The 26,128-nt window shown below is 36.4% G+C and overlaps 1 protein-coding gene across 1 annotated transcript; it reads left to right on the top strand.

Annotated features, from left to right (window-relative positions):
• The first annotated feature begins 211 nt into the window (after window positions 1–211).
• Window positions 212–26,128, top strand: LOC121406966. The gene is made up of 7 exons (XM_041597841.1): window positions 212–2,156; window positions 19,465–19,657; window positions 20,407–20,627; window positions 22,037–22,189; window positions 22,837–23,000; window positions 23,532–23,827; window positions 24,297–26,128. Exons 1-7 carry the CDS (start codon window positions 2,031–2,033, stop codon window positions 24,746–24,748), a joined length of 1,605 nt encoding a protein of 534 aa, XP_041453775.1. The 5' UTR covers window positions 212–2,030; the 3' UTR covers window positions 24,749–26,128.

Genomic DNA, 26,128 nt, shown 5'->3' with positions numbered 1-26,128 from the left:
GTCTTTTCTCTCTCCAAGAGTACAAAACTAATGTTAAAAATCCATTCCCCATTTTTTACGATTGCATTTTTGCGCTACATTGAAGAAGGGTATGTATCGCTTAGGTTGCCTCCTCTGGGACCCAATGATCCCCGCCCCCCTCCTTCCCCCTTAACTTTTTTCTTCGCCTTTTCTCCATTTCGGAAGAGTACAAAGGCCGCGTTGTTGAGGGCCTGTCGAACTTGAACTTGACGGGAAACGGTATACCCGGAAGGTCGATGAATTAGGGAAGAAGGTCGCCTGACACCGTATAAAATCAGCTAATCAAATTGATTGACCTCCTGATCTTGAATGGGTTCCTACCAGCTGATGACTCGAGCAAAAAAAAAAGAAAAAAAAAGAAGAAGGATATTCCCCTGGAATCACTTTAAAAACAGTCGCTTTCCTGACTTGCAGTAGTTGAACCAAGCCGGATCGGGCTAGCTCAACTCACAACACAAATTCAGTCAACGGATAGAAGAGAATGTAAAGGGTTTTTTTTGTCGATTGTGTTGGTGTCATGGCGCAAATACTGGGAAGCAGTCTGGAAGCAGCAGTGTTTGTTGTTACTGCGAAAAAGAGATAGCAAACAGGGTTTATAATTTCTGACAACCCCGAGATTCCCAAAATAGTTGAAGCTGTCGACGAATGAATGTTGGAGTCATATACTGCAGTGACAGTTTGAGATCGATCCGTCAACTTGAGGAGAGGAAGAGTTGGAAAGAAGCACCGATCAGAACTCCCGCGCAATTTGCCGTGGAAGATGCCTCGTTTTCTTCGTTTTCCTACTTTTATAAATATGTTTACAATGATCTCATATGGCGAAGTATATCATCATTATTTAACAGTGAGTAATGTATGAATTGATACGGTCGATTGGATCAGAAGAAACCTCGCCGGTTCTGTAGTATACTTGCATTGTTAACCGTTCGGCAATTCAATCTTCAGACTTGAAAACAAGGATTTAAAACCTCAACTATTTCTTTGTTCGCATCACCTTTTCTTATCGGAATGCTTTGGCTTTTTCTACAAAGCAATATTGTCGACTTTTGCAAGCAAGAATTCGATCTTCTTGCATGCATTGTCACAACATTGTGATGCGCTGGCTCTATGATTGTTAACGTAGCCAGTTTCTACCCCGTCCTGCGTAGGTGGAGGCTTTACCAAACGTCAATATCTATGATCATCACTCACACCAAGAAGCCGTATTGTCATCAATCGGCTCATCTTTTTACGCTCGACCATCACTCAAACTCCATCTGAAGTGCCCGCAACAAAGATATTGCATCGCATCCATTCGGCATGGGAAAGTTTCTTTTTGAAGTAAAATAAACTAGGACGATTGCTTGCCGAGGAAGGAATGCGAGCTTATTGCGTTGATTTAATATGCAGACAGATATTGATATAATTTCACATTTGTAGCCTTGACGCCAGTGTCCTACTGATAAGGTCTGGTCCATTCCTGCCGAGTCCGGGCCAAAGTTTATCACCCCCGTACAGGGGTATGAGACAGAACCAAGGAGGGTGCCATCTTACAGTCTTATCTCTGTTTACATTGCTCATTGACAAGAAATATTCGCATCACTTGAGGATGACAGCACGCCTTTGAAACATTGTTTCATCTTGGATGTAATCGTGGAGATAATCATCTGAAGAGGTTGGAATATAGCGCGTACCTTGGAGTTTGGACATACGAAAGAATATTATACGAATGGTGGAGGAGGCTGAGTAGTTCATCTCCGTTTATAGCTGCTTGAAAAGTCTCCTCATCTTTCATTCGACGACACTCGGTCTGCTCCCTTTGTCTTGAGTTAAACACGAATTAGCGTGCACCTTCAACACCACTACCTCTTTGCAAAGATGCTTAATGTATTGTACTGCGTACTAAGGAGAGTTTCATCCTTAAAAAGAATATTTTCTTAGTTCTTTTCATCTTCCAGTTACTGCTATCGTTTTCGTTTTTGGCGGTGTGGAGTTGTTCGATCGGTGCAGAAGCTGTCACGGTAACCAACATGGCTTGCTTCGCCATAACGTATTCCGTTACATTCATTGTGATCCTGTTATACCGCATGTGGTGTGTAGGAGCTGTGTTCAACAGCAAAAGAACTTTGACCCGAGTGGAAGAAACCTTGCTTCAGGTAAGTCTATCATTGCAACGTCGTTCATGTTGAGCGCCATACAGAGTCATAGATCCGTATTCCAAACCAAAGTCAAATCTAACTATTAGGCCACGGTCTAACTCCGTGCTTAAAATATGGGAAGCCAAGAGTGTTGAAATATTGTTTACATTGTATATTTCTCATGATGAATGTGTTATTTCATCATATTCTAGTGGTAAAAAAAAACTATTTTAGTTATTAGTATCACTGAATTAATATTATTTGAGTGTTCAAAATACGGGTCAATTTAGCCGCCGAATTTATTAAGGTCTGTTGTGCTATAATCATACCACGGTACGTTATTGGTGATAACTGATCATATTTACGTCAATAATGTCTCAACAGTTTTTTTGTACTTCTTTTTTTTGTCACAACACTATACCCCTTTTGTAAGAAACCATATGGTCGTATATGATTCATTCAATTTTTACGAAAACAAACAATGGCTGCATGTTAGCTCGGGCCTGGGTCAGTTTAAGTCAAAGAAAGATCGACATGTTACTGCTTTCGAATTAATAGTATAAGTCGATGAACTTCATGAGCCATCATGTACCTCACCATCGGATCGTGTCTTGCACATGTTTTTCCCATTCCCTTAAAGGGGAAGTTCACCTTGATGCCATGTGTGCTTTAATAAGAGCAGGAAAATAAGAAAAAAACATCTTGAAGAAAAATTGGCAAGATTCCATAAAAAATGACCTAGTTACGGATTTTATTTCAATTATGTTAATTTGGTGACGTCATATGCTAGAAGATACCGGTTTCCATGTATTCTATAAAGTGTTATTTGCTCATAAATTTGAAAAAGATTCAATTTATTCTTTAAAAAATGATTCAATTTGTTATCAAAAACTTTGTTTCGTACACTCTTCAATAAGAAACAGATTTTTGGTCATAACAAACCATAACAAAAAATTGGATTTAAGGAATTCATAATATATATATGGTATGGCATATCGGGTAGCAGTTCTCATGTGACGTCAACAAGAAAACACATTTTAATGAAATACATAAACTCTCAAATTCCATTGCTCTGTTGTTATTTGATGTCATAGTAATCTTGCCCTTTCAGCCAATCGGTCCAGACTGAAAAAAGGTTACTTCGAAAAGGGGTTTCCCCGAGCAAGAATAATAGTATTGTTTTATAAAAGGACTGCATATTCTATATCTTTGAGAGCAGGAATTAGGTCTTATCTTATGTGGGGATATAATGGTATCAATTCAAATCATTCAAATAACAACAATCATCTGAACGTTCTCCTTCATAACTAAAAACTAATTGACATGAAATATATTGCGAGGATTTATGTTTATTATGGACTTTAATCACGAATTTCATATTCTGAAGTAATACTTGAACAGTTGATATTTACACAAAGAATGTAGATGAATTTCAAAGAACAATAAAGACAAATTTTGCGTGTCTTCCCTCATGTTGAAAATATACATACAGGGATCGCACTTTTACCCAAAGAACTGGAACTAATATTTCTGAATTTCAAACACAAACAAATATTTAAACTCCATGAAAAAATCCTTAAATCCTAATGGAAAATACCCCTGCACACGTCTATACAACTCCTGTCAACCTCCCACGATTAACTATCACACTTCAGCTAACCTAAGTTACAATTATCATTAGTATAATAAGTAGTAGTTGTCCGAGGTACTTTCTAGTAGCGTACCTAGGATTTTCCACAGGGGGGGGGGGGGCAAAATCGTCCGCCAAAAAAATTGACAAGCCCAAAAATAAAAAAAATAAAAAGGTCTTCAACTTCAAAGGAGGGGGGCACTGGCTCGTTGGGGGGGGAGCAGGGATGCGTCCCTTGCATGGGTTGGGACTCGCCAGGGCCCCCCCCCATAGGTACGCTAGTGGTACTTACCCTGAGGAAAGTTAGCCTAGGATGTTGCTTGCCAAAGGACTTGCCCTTGGGTTCTTGTCCAAGATTGATAGAAGGTGATTCTCCTAAGGGACTGTTACCTTGGGGTCTTGGTGGTAGTCCGAAGGGGGGCAGCGGGGGTTTGAGGGTCTGGTGGTATATTGTCCGTTGACATTTTGGGCAGCATGCAGAAGGGGTTCTCCGCATACGACACTGGATAAAACACAAGGATTTTAAATGTTGCGACAGAGTGAAGCGAGCGAGGAAAGGAAAACAACTTAACTTCGATCTCTGATTTCTGGTGCTGTGATTACATCTTTATTTCTCACCCGATTTCGATGAAATTGTTAAAATATCAAGTCTTTACTCCATTTTTACAAGTTAGGCCTATCACATAATTTCAGGTAGCAGTAAGAAATAACATATCGCATTAACGTGCGAGTAATGAGATATGCTTTTATTGCATGAACGACATGGGTCAATATCACATTGGACATGTTGGAGGGATTTGCCTTTAAAAAAATGCTCGACGGAAGAGGTAATTGCGTGCTATAACTACGGAAGTTCCCGTATTAAGTTGAAAGGATCTAGATCAGAGTACGGACTAAAAAAATATATATACAAATCAAACATGATTGATGGTTAACCTATGGCGAGATGAAAAAAAAATAGCATGGAATAATGGCTAATAGTTCATGGCTAATTGGAATAGAATGTGGTTGAATTGGATGAATAAATGGTTTGCTGCTGATGTGTTTTGGGTGGATGGGTGACAATTAATGAGAAAGCATGAATTCTTTTAAAGGGGATGTTCACCCTGGAAAAAACTTAATATTGTAAAAAAATATTGCCGATTGTTAGAAAAAATCCATCTAAGTATAAAAAAAAGTTATTGGAATTTTCTTTATTTGATTTGTGACGTAATATGCGAGAAGATTTCCTACATATCGTTTGGTAAGAAAATCTATGAAATGTCATTTTTTCAGAAAATTGAAAACATTTTTTTGCTGTACCTTCAGTATACCAATAGACAAATCATTTCACATCCATTCCTGAAGAGAAAATAAGAAAGTTATCACGAACCATTAAAAATTGAAATTTAAGCATTTTATATTACATAACATATGGGGCAGTTGTTCGTTTATGACATCACAAATAAAAAACTTTGAATTCTAATAACTTTCTTAATCTTTGATGGATTTTCCTCACTCAAAACTTTCACCAATATTTTGTTTTATTATAATTTTCCTGCTATTTTTACAACAACCGTTTCTTCAGGGTTAACTTCCCCTTTAAAGGTCAAGTCCACCTCAGAAAAATGTTGGTTTAATCAATAGAGAAAAATCAGACAAGCACAATGCTGAAAATTTCATCCAAATCGGATGTAAAATAAGAAAGTTATGACATTTCTAAGTTTCGCTTATTTTCAACAAAATAGTTATATGAACGAGCCAGTTACATCCAAATGAGAGAGTCGATGACGTCACTCACTCACTATTTCTTTTGTTTTTTATTGTTTGAATTATACAATATTTCAATTTTTACGAATTTGACGATTAGGACCTCCTTGCCTGAAGCACAAAATGTTAAAATAATGGAATTCCACGTGTTCAGGGAGGAATGAAACTTCATTTCACATGACAATGACGAGAAAATAAAAATATTTCATATTTCATGTAATAAAATACAAAAGAAATAGTGAGTGAGTGATGTCATCAACTCTCTCATTTGGATGTAACTGGCTCGTTCATGTAACTATTTTGTTGAAAATAAGCGAAACTTTAAAATGCCATAACTTTCTTATTTTACATCCGATTTTGATGAAATTTTCAGTGTTGTGCTTGTTGAATTTTTCTCTTTTTATTCAAATCAAGTTTTTGTTGGGGTGGATTTGTCCTTTAAGTAAGTTTCCCGAGGATCGACAGCTTAATACATTCTAAATGTAAAAGATCATTATCTTTTCCAGAGTATACCCCTCTCGGAGTGAGACGAGGGACCAGTCCTTTTGGAGTTAGATCTGCATTCTTTTTAGAGATTTTAACTCTTGAGTGAAGGTGTCTTTAAAAAAAGGTCGCATATATAAATAATGCACTCTATACTGATTAACTTTTCACTTCAAAGGGATTGGTCCCTAATATCACTCCAAGAGGAGTAAGATAAGGGAATAAATAAGCTATTTTGTGTTTAGAGAGCAAGGTCACCTCTGATGGACCTGGTAACGATGACTAATGCCTTGCCAGAGGGTTCACCGACTTGGCGGAATCTAGCCAGAATCACCATATTGCGAAACCACCTCTCTACACCATCGTTGGAACAATTTTAACCAACTTTTTGGTATTGCCTGAATTGTAGACTTAAAGAATATTGATTTTCACATGGTCAAATCGTGCCCACTTATGTTGGAAATTAAATAATCATTTTCATATTTTGACCCAGTAACTGTTTCATTTAATGAAAATGTTTTTTCATTAAGTGAATTTTAAAAGGGGGGCGAACAGACCAACGTTGTTTGTGGACTCTCAATCATGTCGATGAATGTGTGTTATAAGGAGCCAGGCGTAACTATTTGCACGCTGAATTTATTATTTGGGAGATAATAATGACAACTGTTTCCATGTTATTTTATTTAATTCATGCAAGATATCCCTATTGCACCAATTAAACTTATTATTATATAGATATTTCCATGTTATTTAATTCAAGATATCCATATTGCACAAATTAAACTTATTATTATTATATAGACATTTTCCAAGAACTATACTGCCTTTCATTAGCTTATCTAATTTGAAGATAGGGGATAAAACTAATTATTACAATTATTGTCGAATTTAATTGTACGAATGTGCAATATTGCAACATCAGCGCGCAAAGGTTAATAAAACACGAATAAATATCATATGATTTGTATAGCGCATGTATCCACGTTACTATAGGCAAGGCGCTCCCATATCATCCCGGCTAAGCTAGTCTACCGATTACATCCAAATGAGAGAGTTGATGACATCACTCACTCACTATTTCTTTTGTATTTTATTACATGAAATATGAAATATTTTTATTTTCTCGTCATTGTCATGTGAAATGAAGTTTCATTCCTCCCTGAACACGTGGAATTCCATTATTTTAACATTTTGTGCTTCAGGCAAGGAGGTCCTAATCGTCAAATTCGTAAAAATTGAAATATTGTATAATTCAAACAATAAAAAACAAAAGAAATAGTGAGTGAGTGACGTCATCGACTCTCTCATTTGGATGTAACTGGCTCGTTCATATAACTATTTTGTTGAAAATAAGCGAAACTTTGAAATGTCATAACTTTCTTATTTTACATCCGATTTTGATGAAATTTTCAGTGTTGTGCTTGTTGAATTTTTCTCTTTTTATTCAAATCAAGTTTTTGTTGGGGTGGATTTGTCCTTTAAGTAAGTTTCCCGAGGATCGACAGCTTAATACATTCTAAATGTAAAAGATCATTATCTTTTCCAGAGTATACCCCTCTCGGAGTGAGACGAGGGACCAGTCCTTTTGGAGTTAGATCTGCATTCTTTTTAGAGATTTTAACTCTTGAGTGAAGGTGTCTTTAAAAAAGGTCGCATATATAAATAATGCACTCTATACTGATTAACTTTTCACTTCAAAGGGATTGGTCCCTAATATCACTCCAAGAGGAGTAAGATAAGGGAATAAATAAGCTATTTTGTGTTTAGAGAGCAAGGTCACCTCTGATGGACCTGGTAACGATGACTAATGCCTTGCCAGAGGGTTCACCGACTTGGCGGAATCTAGCCAGAATCACCATATTGCGAAACCACCTCTCTACACCATCGTTGGAACAATTTTAACCAACTTTTTGGTATTGCCTGAATTGTAGACTTAAAGAATATTGATTTTCACATGGTCAAATCGTGCCCACTTATGTTGGAAATTAAATAATCATTTTCATATTTTGACCCAGTAACTGTTTCATTTAATGAAAATGTTTTTTCATTAAGTGAATTTTAAAAGGGGGGGCGAACAGACCAACGTTGTTTGTGGACTCTCAATCATGTCGATGAATGTGTGTTATAAGGAGCCAGGCGTAACTCTTTGCACGCTGAATTTATTATTTGGGAGATAATAATGACAACTGTTTCCATGTTATTTTATTTAATTCATGCAAGATATCCCTATTGCATCAATTAAACTTATCATTATATAGATATTTCCATGTTATTTAATTCAAGATATCCATATTGCACAAATTAAACTTATTATTATTATATAGACATTTTCCAAGAACTATACTGCCTTTCATTAGCTTATCTAATTTGAAGATAGGGGATAAAACTAATTATTACAATTATTGTCGAATTTAATTGTACGAATGTGCAATATTGCAACATCAGCGCGCAAAGGTTAATAAAACACGAATAAATATCATAAGATTTGTATAGCGCATGTATCCACGTTGCTAGGCAAGGCGCTCCCATATCATCCCGGCTAAGCTAGTCTACCGATTCCGGGGCGCACAAATTTTCGGGGAATTACTTCCTGCTTAAAATTACTTAAAATATACCCTTTGAGATTTGACTGTTAATATCACCGAGAATGAATAAGTCTGTAATTTTATTTGTGTAAAAACGCTAATATTTTGACAGGAAAAATAACGCGGTTTACTACTTGATAAGATAAAGAAGCGCGATATAGCTAAGTCGGTAGAGCGGGGGATTCATATTCCGGTGACCCGGGTTCGATTCCCACTTGGTGCGCTATAGTACCCTTTGGTAAGGCATTAATCCTCGGAGAGGACCTTAAGCCGTCGGTCCTCTGGTTGCATGCTTACAAGCATTCATGCTTTCTTAGCAAAATGAAGGTAAAAAATCACCACCAATACCAAGATAATTTAGGCATGAATTAGTGAGTTATCATCCGGGTGGACCTATACACAACAAAAAAAGTAAGTCCCCCCTAAATCAAATTGCTGTAACTTTTAAACGGAATTGTTTTGAGATATGATATTTCGTAGGTAGTTTTCTACACTTATTAAGCAACTCCTGAAGAAATGTGAGATTGATCGGTTGAGTCATGCATTACTAATCAAAGATTGAATTAAAAATGACCATTTTTGAAAGTCACAAGAGTCGTGTTTCAGATTGTGCAAATACAAAGTTGGGCAAAAGTTGTTTTTAGGTGAATTTTATGGTGTTATACTGTTTTACTATCCATCATTTAACCACTCCACACACAATTTTGATATCGTATGTTCATTTTTGAGTAAGCACATTGTATTGCAGGGGCCGCGGAAGCGGGGGGGGGGGGGGTTCAGCCCCCACTTTTTTCAAAAAGCATGTACAAAAATGTAAAAATGACCATACGATTGTAATTTTTTGCATGGTCAGCCCCCAACCTCCCACTTTTGGCCCCCCCCCCCCCCCCACTTTGAAAACCGTTCCGCGGCCCCTGTATTGTGACGTATCATCATAGGGGTTTATGGTGGTATCCTCTACAACTTGTTAGATCATGTTAAAAATTTGAAAATGTTGGTGGCTCCCCCGATTATAGGCCCCTCCCCCATTTTAAAACTCTGAATCCACCACTGATTTGCCCGTAAATTAAACTGGTCATGAGAAACTGTTACGAAAAGAATACATTTACGCCGCATAAAGAGTATTCATTCCTAAGTTTTCGAATGTGCTCGCTCAACCATGAAAATGTTTAAAGTTCGGAAAGTGTGTGGTGATAGAAATGATGGATGATAAAAAAAAGCATTTGAAACCGAATTTGCCCTCAATATTCAATTTATTACCCTTTTAAATGAGTCTGTGACATTGAAACTACCAATTTTTCCACTTTCATGCGTGTTCACTCATGCATGAATAAACATATCGATTTCATTTTTGCACAGAATTCTGCCCATAGGTTGATAAACATTACTGCCAAATAACATTGCTAAAGACAGCCTTGAAAAAAAAGTTCCACCAAATTGAATAAGGGGTTACTTACTCTTAAACATATGCACCCATAGTGTACACAAGTCTATGAGAGAGGAAGTCAAAATTTTAACAAATATGAAATGAGGGTTTGTTTCATGGACGGTTTTTGTTACTTCTGCCAACAGTTTTTACATGAAACTTCGCACATGGCTTCAGGGTAAGAGGTGCGCGCACCAAAATAACCTTTCAACACGGCACAGAGTGGGGCCAAGGCAATGAACTTTCTTCTCATTTGCATAATTTTCGAATATTGTGTGCTCACTGATGCATTAAACATCGGGATTTTCATAAAAATCAAATCAAATGAACTATGCAAGGAGGTTTGTGACAGATATCCATAGTTACAAATTGCATTTTTTCCAATAACGTAAAAAAAGAGCTTATCACATTCCACATGTTCATTCAAGCGTGAATGTTTAATTAAACGCCTTTGAATCATTGAAGCATGTTAAATGGTCGTGAACATAACGAAAAAGTTGAGAAAAGATCATTTTCAGTTACCAAAATGAAACAATACTTGCCTATGATATTTGAAAATCGTATTTTTTGTTTTCAATAAATGTTCATTGAACCGTGAAACGATGAATATTGTTTAAGATACTCTTCCCAAAAATAACTATCATCATATTCTTTCATTCTTATTGATATCAATGTGCAAAAAATCAAATTATAGCAAGTATGGACTTGTGTTTATTCAACCGTGAAATTTAGCCAAAAAAATTGTATCGTCTTTTAGAAAGTACCTTTTACAAGCCTTCTGGCTATTTTTCATGATGAGAATGTGGAATTAGTTCCAATAAAATGGAATCAAAGTCATGATATTTGGCGAGTGACTTTTGAAAAGTGACATTTTTGCCTTCTGACGGTGCTCACTGAAGCATGACGCAAAATACGTCCACAACATTTACTCAGAGGGTAGCTTATAAAATTACCTACACACTCATATAAAAATATATTAAAAACTCGCATTGGTTCGGAAATTATTGATATTTGTTTAAGGGGGACTTTTTTTGTTGTGTATACTGCTCTGAATGTTGCATTATTATGGGTCAGGAACCTTGCTAGTTTTGATTGGTTGAGTCCCTGAGGTGGTGATATAAGCCTGCTGGTGTTTTTTTAATAGTTTAGAAATTGATTGCAGTCGTTATTTGGACTGCCCTATAGTTCTTCAGATACTTGAGGATATATGACAACGTGTTTTGGGTCAAAATCTGCAATATACTCTTAAAATGATGGACAACTTATTGTCCGCACAAAAATTGGTATAAAAAAATATCGAACTCTGGGTAGTTTAACACCCAAAGCACACATTATTGGTTTAAAAATACTCAGAATTTGATGAAGTTTTAACCAATTGTTGTGTGGACAATATGTATCCCAACATTTTAAGAGTGAATAGAAATTGATTGCAGTCGTTATTTGGACTGCCAAGTATATAGCGTTTGTACAGAAACTTGGGGATTTATGCCAAAGTGTTTTTGGTCAAAATTGCCATAATATATCTTCATGTCTTATCGTGATTAGCATCAATGATTACACAATATCAACAATAGAAATGAAAGCGGATGCATTAGTGGAAATATTGATATTCTCCGCGACGGTATATGGTCATATCAACTTTTGCTTAAATGATGTCTGAGTGCATGAATTACTCGATACTGCGAGAAAAAAAAAATCAAAAGAGAACCTTCATCTCGCAGTCGCACCGATAGTTTATCAGACGAATGATTTGAAATATACACCAGATGTCTATGAATTAAAGCACATTGATTCTTATAAATTTTCTACATCCCTCTCCAATATCGGAAGTGATTTATTATTTCTTTTTTAGGAATATGAGAACAACGGGAAGGAAATATGGAACATTTACAAAAGTACAAGTGTGACATCGAATTGATTTCAGAATTATGTTCATTATTACAGAAAGACAAGAGAGGGAGAGAGAGAACCCGAGTGGAAGGAAAACGGGAGGTTGGATTTTGTGTGCCAAGATGGACAATACACTGTAAAAAATGTTGGGTAAAATTCTAACCAGCACGAGGGTAATCATGACTGTGTCCAACCACTTTGGGGGCAGTATTTTACCCAATGTGGGAAGCATATTGTCCAGCAAGGTTAAAAAAGGTTTCTTATAGAATGGGCAAATTTTTATCACACTGGATAAATAAAAATGCCCAAAATAAATGTCCAATGTTGATTGGACACATAATCACCATCATGGAACACTTTTACCCAATACTTTTTCTTTGTGTAGAAAAAAAAAATGTGTCGAGTGTTAGCTCAATATTCGGATTCGGAAAGACCCCGATTTTTACTCTTGTCGTCATTGATGCAATAATAAATTATGACGATTCACTTTGTTCGCACAAAACAATTTAGAACTTTCCGACACAAAAATACATAGAACTAATAAATCATAATACATTCATTATATTATATTACGTTTATTAAACATGTCTGAAAAAGGAAAGGGTGGAAAGGCCCGAACCAAGGCAAAGACACGCTTATCCTGTGCTGGTCTTCAGTTCCCAGTGGGACTTGTTCACCGATTTCTTCGCAATGGATAAAGCAGATCAATAAAGCAGATAATTGAAATAAAAATAGCAAGTCCATCAAGATATACTATTTTTTTAAGAGTGAATAACAATAAATATCATCACAACTGGAGTAATGAACAGGCGAACCCTAATGATAATAAATTCTTTGATCAGTTGATGGACTACCGATAAAGGCCTGGAAATCGAAAAAGTTGATTTTCAAATCAAGCGTTCGGTAATAGCATTTCGATTGAATATGACTATATATTTTGGGAGGCGTATCGAATGAACCGATACGCCTCTCAAATAGTCATATTTCATTATTGTCCCTCTTCTTAGAAAGCCTTTTTGTGCACCACGACCACCCAAACCACCGAAGGACAATTTATAGATCAACATCGCTTTATGCAGCGAAGCATTTCTTATTTGACAACATCGCATAGCATGAGAAATAATCCTGCTCCCCCCCCCCCATCCAGGATGGTCGAAACGAGGGCTTTTTTCTTCAAAACTTCAAGGTTGTAACTTTACGGCAATTTGTATTTTTACCAGAAATGAATACATATTTTGTTTTACTTTTCTGTATATATTATATATATATGTTCAAATACTCTAATGTAGTCCTCATAAGTTTATACTGACACTTGAATGTTAGAATTGGCACAGTTTATATTTCTCTCTTAGGAGTAACAGTTAGTTACTTGTGATGCAATATTCCCTCATTTTATAATAGGCTAAAGGAGTAACGTTAATTACTAGAGTAGAATTCATCGAGCAAATCGCTGAACATTTCACCAAAGTCTGATGACATTGAATTTTAAAATTTAGCAATGCCTGCTGTCATGGATAATTTATAACGCAATACATGAAATCATAATTATTTCATATTTTTATACAAGTGATATGTTACCCTTGTAACAAAAAAATACAACAATGACCAGATGATAATCTTATACACATAGCTTCAGTAGTGAATCCCTTTTTTTCAGTTTTAGTGATCATATCATTCATATTATCAAATACGGAATAGTAAGTGCATGGGATTGCGTATTTGTTAACACATAATGACGTGATACGACTCTGTTCACCGAAATAATACAAAATTTTCAAGTGTCATAACTTTGTTATTTCCTGTCAGATTTGGATGAATGTTTCAGTGATGTGTTTGTACGATATTGCTTTATCTTTACAAAATAATATGCATTATGCAAGCTCAGAATGCGCGCGAAAAAAATTATGTAGCAGTTTTTAATAATAGTCATCCAGTAATAGCATAATTGTGATTTTTTTCAATCTTTCTAGATTGAATGATGTACATGTATAGTACGCGGTAGGCATATCACTCTCATTATTGGTCGATGTGAGTTCATCATTTTATCAGATGGGATTGCTGAATGATTTACTGAGAAGTGAAAGATAATGGGCAGCATAATTTATCATGATCGACTTACATAGGGGGTGTGTCTGACCATTATTCATAATATGACAGAAGTTTTGAGGTAGTCGTTTTAGAAATTGCGTACTATTTTGACACTCAAAGGATATCTGGTGAAAATTATTATCACTTTGATGCACATTAAGAAATAGGGGCGCACATTTGAACGCTATAGGGGTTGGTACGAAACAATACAATAGCAGTACGTACATCTAGGGGTGCTAATTATGTGCAATATTATTTGTTTTATTTCTGCGTTCACAATACATTATCAAAAATATTCACATTGTTTGCAATATACAAAATAATCCATAATGTATACAATTTAAAACACAATACATAATTTGAAAAAAATGGTGTGGGCATATACTTCACATTTTAATAATAATAATAAGGAACATTAACAAATGAACGCAGGGGACCGCCATCGTGAGCGGTTAATCTTGTAATTGATGGCGGCCTCATAAAAAAGGGTTCGTGACTAAGATTTGTAATTACTGAACAAGTGGGCGCAATGCATGTGCAGGTGCGGGTGCTGTAGATAGCAGTAGAATTTATTAATAGTATTTATTTAATTCATAGTGGTTAATAAGAATTAATTTGAAGTATGGGATGAATAAGATTGAATGATATTTCTTTTAAGAGTTGATTTTAAGAAGTATAAAGTGGAACAAGATTTAATATTGTTTGCAGGATTATTCCAAATGTCTGGACCATGATGTCGAATTGACTTAGAGGTAATTAACAGTCTGGGGTTTGTGAGATGAAAGTTTCCAGACGTACGAGTTGGGTAGGTATGGACAGAACTATTGAACTTAAACATGTCATCGAAATACTTATAAGCACCGTACACCATGTACACTAGGTGCAAAGTTGAACCATGTAACAAAGCCGAAAAGGTGTAATTTTGAAACTTGAAACTTCAAGTATCATGAACCTTAAAAGATGAAAAGGTTGCATTTTTAAAGGTGCAAACGAGCATTTATTGGTGCAAATGATAAAATGTGCAATTTTGCACCTTCTTACACTTAGGGTGCAAGATTACACCCCAAAAGGTTAGTACAAGTGTTCCATTGAGGGTGCAAAAATTTCTTAGTGTGTTAGGTATATAAAGCCTGTCTAAATGTTTGGTTAAAGGATCAGAAATGAGAACTATAATCGACAGGGGCGTAGATAGCGGGGGGATGGGGGGATGCATCCCCCAGAATTTTTGGTGGGGGGATGGTGTGTACAATCACCCCCCCCCAGGTTTCTGTGGGGGAAGAAGCAAAACTATACAGTAATAAAGCAATGAATGCTAGTTAAAATCAATCAATAATAATAGCAGTAATAATCATAACGTACAGCAATGACAAACATGATCAAAATTTGACTTTTATTCAGAGTCAATCATCTTATATGCATTTACAACTTGCAAGTTTTAAGTAATAACAACTGTCTTGCGTCGTCATATACATTTAAGGATCGTTATTCAGAGTTTCACCAAGTACATTTCCTTATAATAATTATATATTTGCAAAGGAGATAAGTTCAAAATATTTCATTACAGATTTAAGAAAGTGTCGCTTAAATTACTTATACCAGTGATTTCTGTACGTGCGCAGTCTTCTAGGTTTGAAGGTTATAAACTGTTACATTTCCTTACCTATGTTTTTATCATAATCATCATAACAAGGTACATAATAAGAAATGAATCGAAATTATAACAAGTTACTATCTATACAGTTTACTTCCGACAACCCGATGAGGTTTATTTCATTTCCATACTTAATTCAATCAAGCCTTTGTAATCATGGTAATTTTAAACAGAGTGTGCTTATCATTTTAGTGTCCGCATATCTGCACGTGGATAAGAAATATAATGTTGAGCTTTTTTTATTTTACCCCTATTACTATAATTGTAATTGATATTTTTTTAGTTATTTGGCTGTTTATTTGTTTATTCCTTTAGTTGTTGATTCATTCGTTTGATCATTAACAATATCGCTACTTTTAAAAGAGTATACTACTATACTAGTAAAATAAGGAATACTAGTTATTCTAGATCATCTAGACTGTCATGACCAAGATGATAACTAGACATCCGACAAATGACATTTCTCTTATGATCATCTTTACTCATTGTCATTAATCAAACAAAAGATTACTGCCATGAAAAATGTGCAAGGAAGTTTGTTTATTACTGGATGCCCTGTTTATTGCTGAAAGCAAAGTGATTAAAAGACACACGAGATGATCCATGAGGCAGATCGTGTTATTTTGTTATCTTTAACTCGTCTGCTTTGGCCCATGATACTTTGTTTTTATCGAGTACGTTATCTCCTTCATTCTTTATATTTATATATTAATTATATATATATATATAAAATATATATATATATATAAAGTATGACCCAGCTAGAGATCATCCCCCCAGGTCTAAGGACCTGTCTACGCCACTGATAATCGAGCATCATCGAGCATTGCAATGTCACAAAAGCGTAATAGTCATTGAATGTAATTTTTGCTAATAGAATTTGAATTTGCCATTTTCGGTCATTTAGGATTTAGCGCCCTCTCCCGGCTTTCTCTTAATTTTTTTTATATTCACAATTGCCTTTTGAACACTTAGAAAGCTACTGACTTGGTTAATATCCTGATTCCATGCATTGGTAATAAGATATGGAATAGTGACATGCACTTTGGTGATTATTATTATCATTGTTATTATTATTATTATTATTATAGTTATTATTAACATCATTATCATTATCATTATTACTATTATGATTATGATGATGGTTATTATTATTGTTATCATTATTATTATTGTTATCACTATTATTATTATTATTATTACCATTATTATGACAATTACTATTACTATTATTATCATTATTATTATTATCATTATTGTCACAAAAACTAAGGATGCGTTTTAAGGAGTTCAAGTTTGCACCCTTAATGAAAATGGTGCAAAATGCTTATTTTTTCTTTATGGCTTACAGTACTTTGCACCAGAAAATCTTGCTAACATCCTAAAATATTCATATCTTACGATGCTAATGTGTTATCCTGTGCATTTATAATAATTTGAACTGAGTTGCCCAAATAATCAATTGGTGCATAAATGTACCCTTTAATGAAGGTGCATATTTAAAGTTTTTGTAGCATAAAAGAGAAGGAGAGAGGGGGAATAATCATACATAAATTCATATTCATAATTAGGAAAATTCATGTATGGAAAGCATTATATAAATGTATATTGTTTTAAAACAAACAAGTGCACACCAAGTTACCAATAATGCATATAGCATTTCCAATTATTTGAAAGAAGGATAAAAGAACATTGTACAATAAATGCCTTGCTCACGGGCATCGGCGCCGCGACCGGGGATCGAACCCCGGACTTTTTATATATAGCCAGGCGCCTTATATAGACCACTCGGCCACGGCACCTCCATTGTAAAATGTCGATTGCGATATTTCGGAAGGAACGATGATCTGTTTATTGAACTTCCTATATCCACGGCAAGGATGTTTGAATAAGATGGATCTATTACAACTTTGATGATATATAAAGGTCGTTTGCGACGCCGCTTTGGAAATGAATTGTTGATCGCTTTTATTGGCATCAAGTGAAACTGACATTCATGTGACTTTCACGCAGAGTTGATGTCATTATTGCTTGCTACCTCCCCTATATACCCCCATCCGACCCCTCTCTCCCACCCCAAGAAAAAAACTTTGATTATGATAATCGTACACAATAAAAAAAACAACAGTTGTTTAAGTCTGTCACTCTATAACAACAAGTTGTTTAACCTTTTTTTGTAATTGTTTAATCAAATTTAGACAGTAGTTATGGTAGTTGTTAGAGTTAAGGGTTTAAACAACGTGCTTCAAATTCCACACAGCGTACAATGACAATAATGACAATGACAAAGAATCAGGAAACAAATAATAAACACCTACAAGAAATATTTTTATAAAATTGAAACACGATATAAATATTTTGTTTCATAAACCCAATTAATAATGCTAAACTTTCCACAGTCAACACGACAGCTTTGAAGGCAATAAGATACGAACAGCCACATTGACTCATTTGGTAACATATTCCTGGACCCGTCTCACTTATAGGGATGGTCCAGGCCGGAGATATTTATATCTCAATAAATTAATAGAGTAAAATTCAGAGAGCGAAATGCTGAAAATTTGATCAAAATCGGATAACAAATAACGAAGTTATTGAATTTTAAAGATTTGCATTATTCCGGTGAAACAGTTCTAGGCATGTCTTCATGAATATTTATTACACGGGCTGATAATGTCATATCCCCACTTGTTATTTTGTATTTTATTATATGAAATTAGGTTTATAAAAAAAAAATCTACCAGAAACTAAAACAATTGGATTGACAACTGATTAAGTGTATTAGTTATTTATTGCCTCAATAACTTATTTCACCATAATGGAGACACATCATAAAAAATGAAACAATTATGATTTCATGTATAAAGAAAAAGGAAAGTGGAGATGTGACATCATCAGCCCAACTAATGAATATTCATGACGATGTGCATATAACTGTTCGCACAAAATATTGATAAACTTTAAAATAACTTTGTTATTTGTTTTCCGATTTCGATTAAATTGTCAGCATTTTGCTTTATTAATTTTACTCTATTTATTCAGATATGAATATTTTCAGCCCGGACCATCCCTTTAAGAGATGCAATCGATTCAAATCAAACTCAAATCACAACTGAACTGGATATTATGTGGTTAAAATACATTAAATTCAGATCTATCGTAATTTCAGTTTGATTTAAATCTATAAATTTCCCATAATCAAAATGATGGTTTTAATTACAGCTCTGTGTATTAAAGATGAGGCCCCTGGACTGTCGACCGTAAAGAACCGTCCCTGGTTCTTTACCCATCAGAATGCAATAGTGTAATCAAATTTCAAATGACGTTGGGTCGGGCCTTCAAAGGTGCGCCGATGCATATTTGGGTTACACTTCGTAATTCCGAAACACGTACATTGCCTATACTTCGATGTTCGTTAATCCGAACATTTGTGGCGTTATTCCGAAGGTTCGATAATCCAAAAACGAAATAAGGTTCGATGTTCCGAAGGTTCGTTAATCCGAAAACGAAATAAGGTTTGTTAATCATTTCGTTTTCGGACTAACGAACCTTCGGAATTACGAACCTCATTTCGTTTTCGGATTAACGAACCTTCGGAATCAAGAACCTCATTTCGTTTTCGGACTAACGAACCTTCGGAATTACGAGCCTTATTTCGTTTTCGGATTAAAGAACCTTCGGAATTACGAACCTTCGGAATAACGAAGCTTCGGAATGACGATTGTATGCGGCGACTTTGTTATTTTTCCTTGAAAGCGCATTTACCTCCATCAGAGAGGCCTGTCCTTACTTTTTTTTTTTAATCATCTTTTTTTTTTTGTCAGGAGTACCGGATGCAGGTTGCGCGGAAACTAACGACAATTGAATCGAGTCGGGACTTCCTCCGCATCTTCGTGGCCAACAACGAGATCGAGCCGACGTTTGTTTCCATGGTCAACAAGACGGTACAGAAGAAGAAAGGAAGGTTCTTCGCGCAAGGCGTTGCTATCCATTTTAATGAAGAAATCAGTAATCGAGGTAATTATAGGGGAGCATTTTTCATGGAATAGAATAAGCTACCGAAATCCTTGCATCTGATTGGCTGAGACCAAATTAGTCAGTGAAAATCACTTACTGTTAGCCTCGAGAAATATAGTCTGCGTGATAGTATTAAAATAGGAACTTTTCGATTTGCATGCTCATCAGTAGAATGCGACGTAACCCGCATCATAATCTGATTTGTGTCCAGGAGTTACTGCCGCAAACCACAGAGCATGTGCAAGCACCTCTTTGCAAGTACTGACTGTCCGCTATCCTGGCAAAAGACAATTAGGAAGTTTTCGCTCAATATTTTATTCAAGAACAGAGTAGAGTAAATAATATTGTCAAATGGCTGGCAAATTGCAAAGAACAACGAAGAAGTCTTTGTCGAAAATTGGTGAAACAAAAGATGACAAATGACATGTCTGCCATTTCCGCCCAGCTCTGAAACTTAGAAATGCTTTTAAAACTTCTGTCGGCCTATTTTGACCTTGTTATCATGGATGATCACTATTCATGTAATATGATCTGAAGTTTTTGATCAACTCTTTGTTTTTAATAAGGAACCTATATACCATCGGTTGATTTAAACAAAAATGGCATCATGCAAGATGAATTTTGATTTTTTTAAACCGACAAATAGTGTTCCATATTTTTAATTAACTTTGGGGTTGATTAAAACAAATCTGAGACTGTATGATCACAAACATCGTCTTTTTCTTGTCATTATTATTTTTTTATACTAGCCATGGAAGCTTGGATAAGGCACGGTGATTCGGTCGGTTGTTCCGAGCCTCAGCCCCAGATGTTGGACATGTTTGAAGAACTTGGAATATCTCGCGGAATAGGGACGTACGTCTACCCGAGCTGTACCTGGGTGAGACGTTGTGGGGGTAGCGGGTGTTGTACCAGCGATTTACAGGAGTGCGCAAGCGTTCCCGGGACGAGAACCAACGTAACAAAGCCGGTAAGAACGTGTTCTGTAGGAGTTTTCACAATGATTAGTCGTACAATCGTTTATGATCACAATTACGTTTCACACAATCGCAATGGTTGTCAGAAGCCGCACCACCGATTATTGTGTAAGGAGCTTATGGAACCATCCGAACATAACAAAAATTACCTTTAAAAGAGACCCCCCAATCGCGTAGCCAGGATTTTAATTTGGAGGGGGCGGTAAGTGCACGCGAAGCCAACATTTATAGAGCACTCGAAGCGCGCTCCATAGGGGAGAGGTGTGTCCCCCACCCCTTCCGCGCGAAGAGCGAAGTTTTCGATGTCTCATCAAATTCAAATAAAAAGAAGACATCTCTTGCGCCTCTAGTACACAAATTTAATTGAAATACTGAGATTAAAAAAAAAACGTTTTTAAAGAATTTATGAGCGCCACAAATATGGGAAAATGTTAAGGAATTCGATATTATTCCTCTTTCCGCCCGAAGCGTGGAACCTAAAATGTTTTATGAAAATTGAGAACAGAAGTTGTTGCCTTCCTTGCTTAGATCAGATTTGATAGCAAAGGATTTAGCTAAGTACACTTATGCAGGGAGGAATTATTTCTTCCCGCGAAATTTCTCTGAAAATTAACCTGCTCCAATTTGGATATTTCTTTAGATTATATAACTCGATTACGAATAAAAAGGAACTCAAAATGTGAAAGGGATAATGCAATTTTTGAATGGAAATGTTCCTTTCCCATGCGCGCGAAGCATGGAAGCCTGACTTTGGGGTTTATGTAGGAAGAAAAATTTGTACTAAAAATAATGCTATAACCTTCTACCCTTTTCTCCCTTCGCTTTTTCTTTTTCTCCTTTTCGTTTTTTTTTTCTTTTTAGGGACTTTTTTGGGGGGCGACCGTTTCACCGCCCCTAGCATCGCGCCTGTCCCCCCCCACACACACACAAAAAAAGCCAGACGTTGAAGGAAGCGGGGCAAGTAGAACTCGTTGACAGGGGAAGTAGTGATAATGAAAATAATAATAATTCTTATTGACCTTTCTACCTAATGTAGCCACTTCAGCTTTTATGAACTGGTCTCCCAGTGGGTCCTGCATAGCAATGTTATTATTACACTTCTCTATTTTCAAACGTCGAGCCCCTGGCACTCTTCGGTATGACTTTGCCGGTGATCGAACCCACGACCTTCCGTTTATGAGGCGGACGCTCTACCACTGAGCCACCATGCCCGATAGATGGACCGTTGGCGAGTACACCGAACCGATTCGGTGCCAATACATGTGTTTGCGATGTACTTGTATACCCCACGGAAATAAAATAACTTTAAAACAGAGAACAACTTGTTGTTGAGTGGACTTGACCTATATGTAATTACACTTATTTGACTGTCAGGCTGCTAAGTTTTTTTTTCTTTCTACAGTTTGTAATGATAGCAGAAACTGGTTTTGATGAAGGATTACAAGTTACTACTGAAAGTCAATTTCTGAATTATACCCTCTATGAAGACACGGCCTGTGCTTGTAAAAATCGACCTGAAGGGGAACTCCCATGCGCACCCGTCACATGCCCATCGGTAAGTTGACGACATAATCGTGGTTTTAATCGTCTTCCTCCTCCTCCTCCTCTGTTCTCTTTCTTCCTCTTCTTTTTCTTCTTCCTCCTCCTCTTCTCTTCTTCTTCTTCGTCTTCTTCTCCTTCTTCTTCTTCTTCTTCTCCCGTCTTCCTCTCCAACTCCCCATTCGTCTCTTCCTTCCCTGTTCTCCCCTCGTCATCATCTATATTGGGAGATCACCGTTCATGAGACACCTGTTTGATATATTCCTTGATACAGGGGAAGGTATCAAAGAAAATGCTATTCCGGTTTATTGATTGATTGATTTATTTATATTGCGTTATTATCGTTATTGTTATCATTTTATCATTATTATTATTACTATTATTTATCTTTTCTAACAACTCTGGGTTTAATGACTATATATTTTTTGCTGTAGTTTTATGTTGTATACAACATGAAATACATTTAAATCTATATGTAGAGATGAGTCTCTGAATCGCAACTCCCCCTTACCGCCCCTTCCCCTCCACCGCCACTCTCTTTTTTATTTAAATAATTTCCTTTTATCTCACCCATCCCCTCCTCCCCTCCCCTCACGTTCCACCCCCCTGTTCTCGGCTCCTCTTGATTACATTTACATACTATTTATTTTTGTTTCTTTGTAGAACCAAGGCTTCAGTGTGGCTACCTGTGGGTGCAAGTGTCTCAAGGATTGCCCGGGCCCTTACATCCAGGATCCAGACACTTGCCAATGCGACTGTCGACCTGGGGACAAGCAATGTCTTAAAGTCATGCGAGGGAAAAGAGCGTTACCTGCGGCTGATTGCCTGTGAGTAATGAGATTTCTTATTATGAAAGTACATCCTTTATAAAACATTTTACTCTTAATTTTTTACACCCTCGCAAATTTGACCCTAAACACGTAACTTTCATAGCAAAAATAGATACCCTTTTTCATTATTTTAGTGTTTTTGACACCCTTATCACGTTACATACGTAACGTGCCCTATCTTGAAAAAGACATCCTTTTTACGTGTTTTGGGGTCGCGCATGGTACCCACTCGTCAATAAAAGTGGCACCCCTTGGGCTATCACAATCATGACAATATTTTAGAATCTGGCACTCTGACTAATAAACTGTTGTTACATTTCATGAAAGGACATGTTTTTTAAGGAGAGGCCTGGATTCGAACACATGACCTTCTAAAAATCAATCTTATGATAATTTTATTGTTAGTGTGGTGTTTTTTTTTTTCTCTAGTGGTAGCTTGGTTTGAGTATAAGCGATATTGAAAGATGTTTATATTTACTGAAAATTTTAATTGTTCTAACACAAACATATCGTTTAATCACTCAATAGATGTGTTGGGCATGGCTGCGAGAAACCGAAATGCAGACGACACTGGGGTTTCTCAATCGCTCGTTGCAGGTGTGAAGAAAGAGCGCCACCTACCGTCTGGGCACGGATGTACAAGATCAACAACGAAGTTCCCGTACCCGTCGAGACCCAGACCCACAAAGAACCAACCAATGAATATGCTTCGGGGATGACGCCGCCTCTCACGTCTGCCGAAACGACCACCATCGTCACACCTTTAATTCTAGAAGAAGACGACGATGAAAACGATAATGACGAAGCGGAAGGAGAAGATGAAGGTATTAACATGAGGGTTTATATACTTCATACCTTTTTGTGGAGATTGGGAGCATTTGTAATGGGACAAACCAAGCTTCATAGAAATCTTGATATTAGAAATTTGTATTAACATTTACATACAGATAGGGGGATGGGGGATTATGGAAATTGCCCCCCCCCCGAAAAAAAGTTCCATGACCAAGAAAAAAAGGAAGAAGTAAAAGAAAGGAAGTAAAAGAGAAAAGGGTAAACAGATTATGCATTTAAAATCTTTAAGAAATCTTATTTTGATCGCTAGATTCGCTTTCGTAATTATTTGGAAAATTTCTCACCTACCTCAACCTCTTAAAATTTTCCATCCAATACGCCAATGCTTATTAAGAAGGCCTATGACAAATTTCACGGTGTATAATCTTTATTGAATAGGTCGAAACAATTATGATCGTAATTCAAAGTATCGTTTTTGCTCTCTCTCTCTCTCTTTATCAGCCACAACTGAAAGAGGTTCATCATCGTCTTCGTCTACTGACGAAATTTTGACAGAGGACCCCGACCCATACGACCCTTTGGTTCGAGTTCCAGTTGCTCCAGAACAAAGATACGCCGGTGGACGTCAATACCAACATCAGGTGCAGCATGAAACAAGGACAATTGGATCAAGATCTTACAACCATACAAGTGCCTCCAGAGGTAGTACTGTCTTTGAGGAATCATCCAGGCGAGGAAGTCGCATCGGACAGGATCCCGAGGACACGACATCGGTAAATGACACAACCGAGACGGCGACGTCGGGAACGACGACGACGACGCGTCAGGACTCCTATGCACATCGCCGAGGACGGTTTCTTGGACGCGTTGGTTTAGAGGATGACGAGGATGAGGTCGTAGCCGAACTAGGAGAAGTTGGAAGTGGGTCGGTACCAATGGATGATGATGATTAAAGTAGGACCTACAAATCACTCTGTGCCAAGAACTGATTTATGCTAAAAGCTGGACCTGAAAATCACTGAAGTTCATCGTAATTTGAGAACTATTTGTGAGCTGTCGGTTGCAGACATTGACATTTCGAGAATGTTCGAAATGATGACTGTTACGAGAGTGGAAACGAAAAGAAGCAAAACAAATGGTATTCTTGAGGAACTAAATGCAGGCATCTTGTTGTTCTAAATCCATTCACTGAACATTGCTGCATAGTTATTATTTCATAGTATTGTTTATTTTTGTGAGACGTGGAAACTAGACTGTTAATTTGTATGATACCTTTATTATAGACTGCTGCATGATTGTTGTAATATTGCAATTATTTTATGTTGGTTTTCTTTTTTATTGTAATTTCGCATAACTACATATTCGTTTTAATTAATACACAGCCCCAGAGTATTGTTAATCAGTATTGATCAATATTGAATAATATAATATTTTATCCCCAGTTGACATTTATGTTATTTCTTAACCCCCTTTAAAAATACATTTTACTGTTGATTTTATTAGGTGGCGATAAATACATTTATTAACTTGTTCTTTCTTTCATTCACCTAGTTATTCATTCGTTCATCCATTCATTCTTTCATTCATTCATTCATACAGGCTTTTATCAATTAATTCAGTTATTCATTACCTCCGGCCTCCGGGCATTCTCCCCATTAATAAAATAATCATTGAATTAACTCTTTCTTTTTTTCTTTCATGCATTCTTTTATTCATCCATCCATTATTATGCGTTTTTTTCGAGAATTACATCATTGTAACATGGATATACGCATGATTTTTTTTGTTTTGTATAAAATCGCACATAATAATCAGTGGCTCAATGAGCTAAAATTTTGAGGGGGTGAGATATGGCTCATTGCGCAAAATTTCCGATATTTTTGTTACAAAAATCCAATTTTGTGATAGATTTTGACAAAACTATTCCGAAGATGGTATCATATTTCACCCTTCTCTCTTTCCTTGATTTCCTTTTCTCAGTTTTTTTTTGTGTTTTGGGGGGATGCCCCCTCCCCATTCTGTACGTCACTGATAATAATGTCCATGTACTTATAGAAGTAGGGAGCGAAACAAGTTTGTTGATTACAGACTAGTTACTTTGCTGTATTTGGAATATGAATTCAGTCAAATTGAAGGATCTGATGTACTTTGAAAAGGTGGATTTGACGATTTAGGGGACGATATTCCGTTTTTTTTTTCAAGATATGTTGGAATTTGAATGTATGTATGACGTGAAAAATTGCCTCTGATGAGGTATGATCAGGCGCGGATCCAGGAGGGGGCCGAGCCGGCCCCGCCCCCCTATTTTTTGACAACCTGCTGAAAAAAGTTTA

The sequence above is a fragment of the Lytechinus variegatus genome, chromosome 1 (assembly GCF_018143015.1).
Source record: "Lytechinus variegatus isolate NC3 chromosome 1, Lvar_3.0, whole genome shotgun sequence".
NCBI classification, from domain to species: domain Eukaryota; kingdom Metazoa; phylum Echinodermata; class Echinoidea; order Temnopleuroida; family Toxopneustidae; genus Lytechinus; species Lytechinus variegatus.
Note: the sequence above shows the minus strand (reverse complement) of the source record. Positions and strands in the feature narration are given on the sequence as shown.